Source organism: Parasteatoda tepidariorum, chromosome 1, assembly GCF_982258835.1.
Source record: "Parasteatoda tepidariorum strain Cologne lab strain chromosome 1, Ptep-v5.0, whole genome shotgun sequence".
NCBI lineage: Eukaryota > Metazoa > Arthropoda > Arachnida > Araneae > Theridiidae > Parasteatoda > Parasteatoda tepidariorum.
The window spans coordinates 2063363-2077448 of NC_141755.1; the positions used below are offsets into that span (position 1 = coordinate 2063363).

The following is a 14086-nucleotide window of genomic DNA, read 5'->3' on the forward strand; positions in this document are numbered from 1 at the left end:
TATAAATCATCCTCAAGTAAAAAATAACTGAAATGAAGTTCGTCGTTATAGACCTAATTTCTAGGGAAAAAAATTTATGTAAAACCAAATTCAAAACCCAAAATTAACTCCAATTTTATGTTAAACCAAACATATTACCAAAAATTTCAAAACATCTTTTTTTTGTTGAGAATGCTGGAAATTCTTTGATTTTTGAGGAATAAAATTAAGATACGCAACCTTCTCCCTTTTTCTCGTTTAGTTTTGAACCTCGATAAACTATCGATCATTTCCCAAAGGTCTAAAAAAAAATCTTGAATTAACATGATTATAATTGTAGAAACTTTAACATTCAGAATTCTTATGACAACCATTTTATTTTATATATATTTTGTAATCGTCGTTGAACAACTGACCCAATTTTGGGTTTAATACTACTTGTTTAAGATTTTAAGTCATTAACGTATGTATATTTGACAGAAGCGCCACCTTTAATTTTCTTTAGATTTATTTGTATTAATATTTCTCTTTAGGTTGCGTGGCAACCGGAGATAGTTTTGTTGTTGTTCTTTTCTGTTGTAATTTAGAATTATAATTTTTAGAATCCGTTTTTGATGCTAAATTATTTGTTATTAAAAGATTAAAGTTTTATAATTGTTGTCATTCATCTGTAGAACTTGTAGTTCATTTGATTGATTTTATTTAAAAGGCGTCCGCATTATTTATTTTAACTTATTAGCGACATTTTGTGGCGTCCGCGACAGGACGGTTGATACGCTACTTCTGATTTGAAAAATGTTTTTAGCATCAAAAGGATTTAAAAAGGAGGATCTTATTATTGTTGCCCAAGAAATTGGAGAAGTATTACCTCAAAAAGCTACTGTAGCGGATCTGAAAACGATCATTTTGAAAAGTAAAGAATATTTAGCTGATCCAGATTTTGTAACAAGTGTATTGGTAGCTACTGTCAATGATCGACGACAAAAGGAGGAATATGAAGAAAAAGAGAGACAAAGAGAATATGAAGAAACAGAGAAACGAAGAGAATATGAAGAGAAACAAAGAGAATATGAAGAGAGAGAAAGTATAAGAAAACATGAACTGGAGTTGGCGAGAATTCAAGCTACATCGCAAAGAACCGGTGAGTCTCCGCCAAATATTATTAGTGCCAGTGCCAGAAAGCAGTTTAATTTGCCAAAATTAGAACTTAGGCAATTTAGTGGAGATTTAAAAGATTGGCTACCATTTTGGGGACAATTTGAACAAATTAATAATGATACAGATATTGCCCCTGAAAACAAATTTCAATACCTGATTCAGGCTACAACTGTTGGATCTAGAGCTAGAGAAGTTGTAGAAAGCTTTCCTCCAACAGCTGCAAACTATACCAAAGCAGTAGATAGCCTCAAAGCCCGATTTGGCAAGGATGACCTTTTGGTCGAAGTTTATGTTAGGGAATTGTTGAAGCTCATAGTTTCCGTTCAAAAGCATGAAAAGATATCTATGACGTCCCTTTATGACAAACTAGAGTCATATCTTAGAGCTTTAGAAACGTTAGGTGTTACGACCGAGAAATGCGCTTCAATACTATTCCCTATGGTAGAATCTTGTTTCCAAGAAGAGTTTCTAAAAGCCTGGAACCGAAGTTCTTCCCGCGTTGCTTCAGTTGACGCCAAAGAGCGATTAACGAACATCATGGCTTTTCTGAAGGCAGAAACGGAAGGTGAAGAAAGAATTAATTTGGCCATGTCAGGTTTTGGCTTGGGATCTGATGAAAAACGCCTACCCTTTAAAAAGAAAGCAAGAGATTTGCCAACAAAAAGATTTCCAACAGCAGCAAATCTATTGACTACAGATGTAAAAGATTTGAAGAAAGTGTGTGTGTTTTGTTCAGGGAAACATAAAAGTTCAGATTGCTTTTCCGCTCGAAATATGACTTTAGCTGAAAGAGAGAACATAGTAAGAGAAAGTCAATGTTGTTTTGCCTGTTTAATGCAAGGACATCCAGTTCGTAAGTGCAAAGCTTTTATAAAATGTGTCATATGCGGTAAAAGACATGTGGTACTAATGTGTGAATCTTTAGCTGCAAAAAATCGTGAACCCGATAAATCTGGGCAGAAAAGTGAAAGTTCTGAAATAAACATGTCCAACATCACGTACGGTCCGAAAGTGTTCCTTCAAACTATGAAACTAAAGCTGATATCTGATAGAAAAGAAATTGTGGTGAGAGCAGTTTTGGATTCTGGATCACAAAGAACATATATTTTAAAAAATTTGGCTGAAAAGATGGAATATGTTCCTTTGAGAAAAGAAACTCTCATACACTCTTTGTTTGGTGGTCATAAATCAGATAAATTTGAACACACGTGTTATAGAATTAGATTAAGGAATCCAGAGAATAACTTGACTTGTAACATGGAAGCTTTAGATCAAGCATCTATTTGTGATACTATAACACCTGTTAGCTTTGGACCCTGGTTAAAAGAGCTTGAAGAAATTAATATAAAGTTGTCAGACGTCGGAAATGAGTCACAACCAGTTCAAATTCTGCTTGGAGCTGACGTAATAGGAAAACTTATGACAGGAAAACGAAGAGTTTTGGCGAGTGGATTAGTAGCAATAGAGACACTATTGGGATGGACTTTAACAGGGAAAGCACCTGAAAATGATTTATCGTCAAGCAATGCAATGTTGGTTACTTCACTTTTAGTAAAAGAAATGGATATTTCTGAGCTGTGGAGATTAGATTCTTTAGGAATAAAAGATCCTTCAGAACAAAAATCTAGAGAGGAACTGCAAGAAGCCTCAATGGAACATTTCTTAAATACAGTGAAAGTTGAAGGAGATGGCCGTTTTATAGTTAGTCTGCCATGGCTTGATGGGCATTTGCCTTTGCCAGATAATTATGATTTGGCGTTAAAGAGATTGCAAATGACAACACGCAAGTTGAAAACCGACAAATTGTATGATGCCTATGGAGAAGTGTTCAAGGACTGGGAGAAAGAGGAAATAATTGAAGAGGTTCCAAAAGAAGACATGGAGATACCTTGTCATTACTTACCTCATCGACCTGTGATAAAGGAGAGCAGCACAACTAAAATCAGGCCCGTGTTCAATGCTTCTTCCAAGAGAAAAGGAGTTCCTAGTTTAAATGATTGTGTAGAAAAAGGGTTAAATTTGATAGAAGTAATTCCCTCAATGATAAATAAATTTCGGAGATATCAATTTGGCGTAACAGCTGATATACGTAAGGCTTTTTTGCAAATAAGTCTTTATGAAAATGATAGAAATTTCTTGCGATTCTTATGGTATGGAGAAGATGGACAGCTGAAACATTTTCGTCATCGAAGAGTTGTGTTTGGCGTTTCTTGTAGTCCGTTTTTGCTAGGAGCCACTATTCAATACCATTTGAATAATAAACTAGAAGAAGCAGTGAGAGGGAATGAAAAATATCCTAAGGAGATTATACAGGAACTAATATGCAGTTTTTATGTAGATAATTGCCTCACAAGCGTGAAAACTGAATTAGAGCTGAAACAATTCATAGAAGTTGCTACTAATATTATGGCTGAAAGACAATTTGATTTACGAGGGTGGGAGTCTACTAACCCATCAGAACCCAATTCTAGTGAGACCAATATTCTGGGAATGAAGTGGAATAGACAAAGTGATACTCTGTTAATTAATATTCCTGATATGAAAGACACAAAACATGAAAAAATCACCAAAAGAAGCATTCTAGCTGCCTCACACAGAGTTTTCGATCCTATGGGGATAACTAGCCCGGTATCGCTACGACCAAAATTATGGTTACAAAATTTGTGGAAAGCTAAAATTGGTTGGGACGATGAAGTTGACACAAAAACACGAGAAGATTTTACAAAGCGGCTAAGTCAGCTTGAATATCTGAAATACATAGAAATCCCAAGGTGGTTACATTGTGACAAAGGTTACGAAAGCATTTCATTACATTTCTTTTGTGATGCCAGTAAATTTGCGTATTCCACAGTAGTTTTCCTGAGAATAGAAGATGAAAGCAATGTTCAAGTTCACCTGATACAGAGTAAAGCAAGAATCGCACCTAGCGGGAAAAAGGAAACAACGATTGCTCGACTTGAACTTCTTGGTGCCACAATTGCAGCTCGTCTGTCTATTGAAATAGTAAAACAGTTTCCGACGGATAAAGTTTATTTCTGGACAGACTCAACAACTGTATTAGCTTGGCTTAAAAGAGAAGACACATGGGGTGTATTTGTGGAAAATCGAGTTCAAGAAATCAGGAAATTGACTCCAGTAAAAGCATGGAGGCATTTGCCCGGATCTATGAATCCCGCAGACTTACCAAGTAGAGGTTGCTCTGCTCAACAACTTGGCAATTCGAAGTGGTGGGAGGGCCCCAGCTGGCTATATCTTTCCCACACACAATGGCCTGCAGCAGCTGACGAAATATCCGTTAATGAAGAAGAGGTAAATTTGGAAAAAAGAAAACAAGTAGTTATTTCCATGGTAAATATTGAAGTATCGGAAATATGGTGTAATTACTTTTCAACATATAGCAGAAATGTAAGAGTAGTAGCTTGGATTCTACGTTTTGTCCACAACGCTTCACATCAGGATAAGTTGAAGGGACATTTAGTCTGTGAGGAGTTAACAAAGGCCGAAAGTGTGATTTTTAAGTCAATGCAAACAACGCATTTCCAAGATGATAAATTTCTCGCCAAAATACAAGCTTTTCGAGATAAAAGTGATATTCTGAGAGTAAAGACCAAACTTGTACATAGTGATGAGAATGAGAATTTCAGATGTCCAATCCTTTTACCTGCTAACAGTGTTGTGTTAGAATTAATCCGTGAAGAGCATATAAAAGCGATGCATGCAGGTCGTTCCATCTTACTCTCAAGACTCAGAGAGCGATACTGGATTCTTAAAGCTAAAAAGTTAGTAAATAAAGTTATTTCCAAGTGTGTGACTTGTAAGCGTCATCAAGCTAAACCAGTAGAAGTTCCGTTTGCGCCCCTTCCAAGAGAAAGAGTTACTCAGACAAAAGTTTTCCAAGTGTCTGGTGTGGACTATGCCGGTCCTCTGTATCTAAAATCGAATGAAAAAGCTTGGATCGTTTTGTTTACCTGTGCTGTGTACCGAGCAGTTCACTTTGAATTAGTACAGTCTCTCACTACAGATGCTTTTATTCAAGCATTCAGACGATTTATCGCAAGAAGAGGTAGAATATCGGTCATTTACTCGGATAATGGAAAGAACTTTGTAGGAGCAAACAATTATTTAAAGAATTTAGATTGGGACAAGATTGCTGTGTACTCAACCGCTCAGAAAATAATTTGGAAATTTATTCCACCCACAGCAGCATGGTGGGGTGGATGGTGGGAGCGGATAGTTGGAATGCTTAAGACTCTTCTGCGTCGTGTGTTAGGTAAATCTGTTGTGGATTATGAAGAACTAACTACAATTTTATGTGACTGTGAATCGGTTATAAATAGCAGACCATTGACCTACATTCACGATAATCCATCTGAATTAGTGCCTTTAACTCCGGCAACATTTATATACGGGGAAGGTAGCAACAGCAACGAAACTCCCGATCTAGACCTTGTGAATCGAACCTCTATGTTGAAACGTGTGAAATTTTTGCAAAAATTACGTGAAGATCTCAAACAAAGATTTAGAAATGAATATCTTGCTCAGCTAGTGCACAAAGGAATAAGAAGGAATGATGTTATAAACATCGGTGATATTGTTTTAATAGGACAAGATAATGCTCGACGCATAGATTGGCCTCTTGGAATTGTCTTGGAGCTATATCCTGGAAAGGACAGTATTCCTAGAGTAGCCAGATTAAGAACCTCTCAAGGAGAAAGGATCCGACCTTTCCAAAGACTTTATCCTTTAGAGTTATCAGCAAAGAACGATATGGATGTTCTGGAAAAGTCTTCAAAGAAACTTAACTTGGAAGTTGATAATATTCCCAAGTCCGTTGATGTGCCTGATAATTTGGAAGTGAATTCTCCTATCAAAGGCAGATTGGGAAGAATCATAAAAATTCCACAACGTTTAGATTTATGAACTTTTTGTTATTTACATAATGACTGAATATTTTTTATTAGTTTCATATAAAGGTGACCAATATACATGAGTTAGTTTGTATTTTAAAGAAATGCTAAATGATTGTTCCAAAGTGCTATTTATAATATCACTTTGCAAGGTGGGAGTATGTTTAAGATTTTAAGTCATTAACGTATGTATATTTGACAGAAGCGCCACCTTTAATTTTCTTTAGATTTATTTGTATTAATATTTCTCTTTAGGTTGCGTGGCAACCGGAGATAGTTTTGTTGTTGTTCTTTTCTGTTGTAATTTAGAATTATAATTTTTAGAATCCGTTTTTGATGCTAAATTATTTGTTATTAAAAGATTAAAGTTTTATAATTGTTGTCATTCATCTGTAGAACTTGTAGTTCATTTGATTGATTTTATTTAAAAGGCGTCCGCATTATTTATTTTAACTTATTAGCGACACTACTAATGTTCAACTCCGTCCCGTCGCCTTGTGGTTTTGAACCCAATCCAGAAGATAAGGGAACTCCTGGATCAAGTAGTGGGAGGGATTTTGCTTTCAACGAGGACTTTTTGATGGGATAAACCCAAATTTGCGTTACATGGAGAAGAAAACGACGATTAGTTGACGGCAAGAGAACTCTAACTCATAATACGTCTACCACTGAGGATATTTTACGTCAGCATTGTGATCGGGGCCAGCCGGGTGCAGAACTCGTATTGACCAGCCATCGCTAGGATTCGAACTCGGTTCACCTCATTCAAAGGTGAACTCTATGCCCTGAGCCACCATGGCTCAGGGAATGGACAGTGGGGTAGAGCAAAATTTCAAACTTTACTTGCCTGAAACCATCATAAATACTGAATTATAAGCAATTGAAAATACTTACTTCTTAAGACTTACCTGTAAAAAGCAACCTATAATAGTCTCCTTGGCGAGTTTTATGTGGGTTAATACATAAGGTGACCAGACATCCTCAAATCTTGAGAATAACTGTATTCGAATTTCAATAATTGTCCACAAAAAATTTCAAACTCCTTAAGGACAGAAAATGTCATAACTCTTAATATCTGTTTTCAAATATCCCCGAAATGTATGGAAATTTTAAATTTATTTAATAAATGCAGAATATCATATGATACATCAAAACTGCTCTTTACCTATGGCAACACTTCGCCTGCTTTTACCCCTAGCTCGTCTTGGGAGAAAGATGTACTCTAGTTCCTGTCTTGATTTTCAAACAGAATAATTTTTTTTAAAACTCAGAACTGCATTAAACATAGTTCCAAAAGAAAGCGTTGTGGAAATTTTAGAAAATATTTTTGGCAATTCAATGATAAAATTATGATGAAATGGGAAAATTTTACTGCATTTTCGCATACAGCTGAACAGGAAAGAAAAGAGAAAGGCTCCAGACATGGATCCGCTCTTCAGATGGCGTATTCGAGTGTCACGAATATTAAGCTAATATTAGGCCAATCACGAATATTAAGCTTAATTGGTGATCGAGATGAGCTGCAGATGGCGTAAAGCAGGTCTATTTACCTATGACAACACTTTGCACGCTTTCACCATTAGTGTGTGGAGAGTCATAGAAGAAGGAAGTACACTGGCGGACAAAATTAAGAGATGGAAAGCACTTTCGCACATTTCTCTAAAAATAACGCACAAACCCTGGACAGTTGATTGCCATATATGGTCACTGTAGCGCTATTGGCCCTGAGATAAGTTTACGTATTCTTGTGGGCGTTGCTAAGCCAGCAGGAGGTATAAAAGTCCGCATCGAGCTGTTCATCTCATTCTATATAGTTTTATCTCTTGAAATTGGAGTCTCTCCAAATCCTTCCTCAATCATATCATTGTACTTGATTCAATTTATGACTATTCAAATTATGACCAAGCAGCTTAGATGAATCAGAAAGCGGCGCTTCGCGCCGAATACTGAGATAAAAATCATTTCCATCATTCATCTCATTCGATGACCAAGCTCCCGTGCTAATATGTCTTCCTATCATAGATTCGGACGCGGAGGCAAACGAATGTTTAGTAAGCCACCTCCCAAACTAGATCATGATGAGATTAAAAGGAGTTGCTACATTTATGCCGATAGAAGAGCATCTTCTGAAAACATCGATGACCTGATCAGTAGTGCTACTACAAATAAGGAAAACTTCTTGGATCAATTCAACAAAACCGGGGATGATGATTACTACGAAAATCTTATTAGAATGAGCTATACGCTCGATCGATATCTGATAATCAAGGAGGAATTGACTGCAAAGGAAACAACTATGCCTGAGATAGTTGAAAAGACTAACGCTACTATAGAGACTGAAACTTCCCAGAAGACTGAGCCTCCCATGACACCAGTAGAACAGATGGAAATTCAAGTCCCAGACTCAGAATCAACACCTAGCATTCTGCCTGAGGAACAACATCAGAGCTCCATGGAAATGGAAACAACTGAAACTCCGGCTAACACAGAAAAGAAGAAGACGAAGAAGAAAAAAATCAAAACTTGTGTCAACTCGGCGATGCAAGTAGACCCAGAATCGGACGGCGAAACCAACAGCCCAGATCCAGTTATAGCTCCCGCTACCCCTGCGGATCCAGCACCGGTGGAGAAAGAGGAAGAAGCCGAAGCCTCGACGACGGTGGACCCTCCCACTCCAATTACATCTTCTAGTGACTCTTTATCGAGTAGAAAGCTCAAGACCCTAATAATAGGATTAGATATACATACCGATTCTCAGGAATTGGAAAAATATCTTACAAGCTTTGGACTTTTACCAGAGAAGATAGTTCAACTCAAAAGAAGGAGTGGTCAGGAGCTTAGGCCTCCCCCACTTTTTCTAATCATCCAATAAGACAACAGTACCACCAGAAATATTTTCAACATCAGCTCAGTTCTAGAAAAGCCAGTGAGAGTAGAACGCTTCCGAGGAGGCAGATTCCAGATTCAGTGTTACCGATGTCAACAATTTGGACATTCGCAACGAAACTGCCCTGCTACCAATCCTGCCTGCATGAAATACGCCGGAGCACATTTCTCGGACCAGTTTACGAAGCCTAGGACTACTCCGGCTACCTGTGTCAACTGTAATGGTGAGCACCCAGTCTGTTTTACGGGCAACGGTGCAAGATCCAGGAAAGCACCAAAAACAAGAAAAGCTCGTCCCGTGAAAGCCACCGACACTGCCACCAGATTTTTGCAGCTCTTCAAGGAGCTGAAAGAACTTTTGAAGGACGAGGAGCTTATTAAGCTTCTTCGTTCTTTACTTCCAGAGTCCCAAAACTGATTTTGGACTCACTTTCTCTCAGGATTTTCTCTATCCTGACTTCACAGTTCACCGCTGTGATTCACTTTTATTTTTATCCCATTTCTTATAGGTACATATGACTTCTAGTTTTACGACCTACCAGAATCGACGAATCAGTTAGTGGCCCTTCGGGCCAAATACTGAGATTTCGCCCATATCCAGCATGCAGTTCACCTCATTCCACTCTTCAACACAGTTGCAGATTTTAGTGCATTTTTTTAATAATCTTGTTGTTTCATGCTGGTGTTTAGGTGAAATGAGTGAACATCATCGTTTAGACGAATGTATGAGGTGGAGAATTGTGAGTAGACTTGAGGCAGGCCAGTCCCAAGCTCAGATTGCTAGGGAATTGGATATTACACCAAGCGTCATTTCTAATTTGTGGAGTCAATTTAAAACTAGTGGGACAGTATGCAGACGACCAGGACAAGGTCGCCCGAGGGCTGCAACGGCCAATGAAGACCGGTATTTGTTCCTTCCAGCTAAGTGCCAGAGCACGGCTACAGCCACTCAATTGTCTAGGGGCCTCGCGACTGCTACAGGAACATCAATTTCGAGTAAGACAGTTTCCAGGAGACTCCATGAAAGAGGGCTGCCTGTGTGGAAAATAGAGTGATAGTTTTTGTATATATATGTCTGACGTCAAAAAGTTATTTTATATGTTCTTTAAGTTGTAATTATTATATTTGTTAAAAGAGAAAATGGCAGCGATGTTTGTATTCGAATGTTGATTAAATGAAAATGGTGAATAATGCATCGTGTCAAGTTATTTTCTAATAGAATTATTGTAATCTTGTAAAGTATGGAAATTAAATGGAGTGAGATAATTAATAAGCTGAGTACGACTGAATGAAACAATATTCAGGGAGATACTACCGATATTTGTGGTGACCGACGAACGTGATTCTTTAAAAGGTACTGTGTCATTAAGTTTTAAATTATGGAACTCTTGATTAAGAAACGCTCTCCAATTTGAGGCAATTTTACCAAAACTTACAATGCCTTAACTAAATTGCTGGCGGAAGAAAGTCCTCAGGAGGAAAGTATTAAAGTGAATTACTCTCACTTAGAAAGAATTCATCGGTCTTTGGCGATATTGGACAATGAAATCTGCGACATGTTATTAGATACTTCCGAGCAGCAAAAATGCGATGATGAATATAACGCTATCGAAGTATATACTGAAAAAATGGATTCTGCAAAAGTAAAGTTCGAGTTTTTTTTGGCGAAAAACGCAAGTTTAGATAGAGCAAGTTTAGATGGTTGTTCGTTGTCAGCGAAAAGGAAATTGAAATTGCAAAAAATAGAATTGGTAAAATTTAGTTCAGAGTTAAAAGATTGGCTTTCCTTTTGGAACCAGTTTAAAAGAATACACAAGGATAATGAATTAGAAAATGAGGATAAATTCTAATACTTGATTCAATGCATCAGCAAAGGAACAAGAGCAAGAAATAATCGATAGCTTTCCGCCCACAAGTGAGAATTATAAAAAGGCGATTGAACGTTTGAAATCCCGATTTGGGCGAGATGAGTTGTTAATTGAATTTTATGTGAGACAGCTTCTTCAACTGGATGTTCAAAATGCAAAAGAAGCCAAAAATAAAATTAACACAAGCAGTTTGTATGATTAGTTAGAATCATATCTAAGAGCGCTGGAATCAATTGGCTTGACCTCCGACAAATACGCTGCCAAGCTTTTTCCACTTGTAGAATCGTGTATTCTGGAGGACATTTTTAGAGTATGGCTAAGAAACCCAGGCGCTATTGCAGATGATTCATCAAATAATGTTTACAGCACAAAGTTAAAAAGTTTATTGGCATTTCTCAAAACCGAAGTAGAAGGAGACGAACGAATTCGTTTGGCGCAATCCAGTTTTGAAAATGATCGAAATCGTTTGGAGCAATCCAGTTTTGAAAATGAACGCAGCCAACGAAAAGAGAAATCGCCACAATTTACTACTGCTAATGATTTGTTCTCGGGAACACTTGAAAAGAAGAAAATAAATCATCCTTGTGTATTTTGTGACGAAGTGCACGACAGTAAAGAATGCTTTCACGCTCAAGCACTTGATTGGGAACAAAAGCAAGAAATTTTACGCAATAAGAAGTGTTGTTTTCTATGTTTGAAAATTGGACACCGATCAAAATTCTGCAAAACTCGCGTAAAATGTGTTTTGTGTAGCAAAAGGCATTTGGTTTTGATGTGTCCAGAATTGCCAGCTAACAAAATAACTGAAAAGAAATCCGACTTGGCCTTGCCAAAAGTCAGTTTGACAAGCCATTGCAATGCAGAAGACGTGTTACTTCAAACATTAATTGTGAAGTTAAAATCAAACGGTAAAATACGCCAAGTTCGAGTTCTGATTGATAGTGGAACGTAAAGGTCATACATACTTGAAAGTTCTGCTGAAACTATTGGCTTGGATCCAATAGTGAAGAAAAGTTTCATTCATGCATTGTTTGGTGGATTTAATGATGAAAAGGTGGATTTAATGACTCAGGAAAAGCAACATAAACTGTTTAAAGTAAATCTTGAAGCTCTCAGTGGAAATTTTTCATGTGACATAGAAGTTTTGAATCATCCAAAAATTTGCATTAAGATCCCTAGACTTAAACAGGGTTCCTGGAATAAGGAATTACAAGAAAGCAAAATATGGATAACAGATTATGGAGAAAACTGTCCTGATGTAGAAATTTTAATAGGAGCTGATTTTTGCGGCCAACTTTTTAACGAGCGCATACATAAGCTTAAATGTGACCTAATAGCGTGTGAAGCTTATTTGGGTTGGAAAGTCATGGGTAAAGTGCCTGGAGAGAGATTTGACCATACCTCAACCAACCTGATAACTTCATTGTTTGTAAAAAACGCATCAATAGCCAATCTCTGGGAAATGGATATCCTTGGTATAAAAGATCCTATTGAAACCAAATCCAGAAAAGAAAAGGAAGCAGCAGCTGTCGATCATTTTAGCAAAACTTTTTCAATAAACGAAGATGGCCGTTATGATGCCCATTTACCTTGGAAAGAAGCAAATTGTGAGTTGATTGACAACAGGGACATTGCAAAGAAAAGACTTATTTCGACGTCTCTGAAGCTCATTCGGGAGGAAAAGTATAATGCAGTTACAATGCAGTTTTCAAAGATTGGGAAGAATCAGGGATAATAGAAGTATTACCCGAAGAAGAACATCAACGTCCCTCTATTTACTTGCTTCATAGAGCCGTTATAAAAGAGAACTCTACAACCAAAATAAGGCCTGTATTTGATGCTTCTTGTCATGCAAAAGGGCACCTGTCACTGAATGACTGTTTGGAGAAAGGCCCAAATATTCTAGAAGAAATTCCCCCTATATTAATGAGATTCCGCAAGGCTAAGATTGGCGTAGTTTCCGACGTCAGAAAGGCATTTCTCCAGATATCTGTTTCAAAGGAAGATTGCTATTCTCTCCTGTTTTTGTTTTGGAAGGATGTTGAAAAAAGACAAATGAAGGTGTTCCGACATCGGCGTGTTGTATTTGGACTTACATGCAGCCCATTCCTATTAGCTGTTGTATTGAATAACTTGATAGAAAACGCCCCTTTAGAGATGCAGGAAACGGCAGACATCTTACGAAGATCCTTTTTGTAGACAATTGTGTTATCTCTTTGCCAACTGAAGAAAGAATGATAACATTCATTTATCAATCGAGAAATTTATTGGAAAGAGGCCGTTTTGACCTCAGAGGTTGGGAACATTCAAATTTCTACGAAATAAAAAATTCTGAGAAACCCATATCTGTTTTGGAATTACAATAGGATAAAAACGAAGATACTCTTATTTGTGATATACAATCAGTTGAAGAAGCGAAGAAAAACGTGACAAAAAGAAATGTCCTTTCAACTGTGAATAAAATATTCGATTCTCTTGGATTTTTATGCCCTGTGACAGTCATTCCCAAGCTTATTGCGCAACAAACTTGGAATGTCAAGATTGGTTGGGACGCAGAACTTCCAGAAGAAATCCAAAATAAGTTTGAAGTCTGGATTAAAGATTTAGAGTAACTATCCAGCGTTAAAATTCCCCGATGTCTTGATACATGCCAGCCCAACTCGCAAACAAGCCTTCATGTCTTTATGGATGCAAGTAAACTAGCGTACAGTGCTGTTGCATTCCTTAGGAGGGTTGAAGTCAAAACTATAAGTGTTTATTTTATTCAAGCGAAAAGTAGAGTCTCTCCTTTACACAAGATGTCAATTCCCAGACTTGAGCTACTTACATGCTGTATTGGAGCACGACTCGCCCATTCCGTAATGAAGGCAATGGATTTTGTACCCACTACCGATTGGACAGATTTCTCAACCGCTCTCAGTTGGATAATAAGGAATGAGAACTGTGGAGTCTTTGTTAATAACCGAGTAAGCGAAATTAGAACGCTTTCAAATAAAGATTCATGGTAACATATTTCCGGAGAGCACAATCCCGCCGATTTATCTTCAAGGGGTTGTTCAATTACAGCCTATTTAAGATCCAAATGGTGGGAGGGGCCGTTATGGTTGAGACAAGACGAAGAAGATTGACCAAAATCAGAAGTACGAATAGATGAAGAGGAAGTTTCAAGAGAAAAACGAAAAGGTCTTGACTTATCGTCTACCTTTCTCGTTACTGAGGAAGAGAGAAAATGGTACAACAGAAGGTTTTCAAATATTAATTTTAACTAAATATTCTCAAATACTTAGA

General features: G+C 37.4%; 1 protein-coding gene across 1 annotated transcript; it reads left to right on the forward strand.

Moving 5' to 3' along the window:
* Positions 1 to 774: 774 nt before the first annotated feature.
* LOC139425196 (uncharacterized) lies at positions 775 to 6057 on the forward strand. Its single transcript, XM_087154673.1, has one exon. It carries the CDS (start codon positions 775 to 777, stop codon positions 6055 to 6057), a length of 5283 nt encoding a protein of 1760 aa, XP_087010799.1.
* The last annotated feature ends 8029 nt before the right edge of the window (positions 6058 to 14086 follow it).

Bases quoted from the DNA above. Each gene is read 5' to 3' on its own strand.
- LOC139425196 (XM_087154673.1), top strand. From the start codon at position 775: ATGTTTTTAGCATCAAAAGGATTTAAAAAGGAGGATCTTATTATTGTT.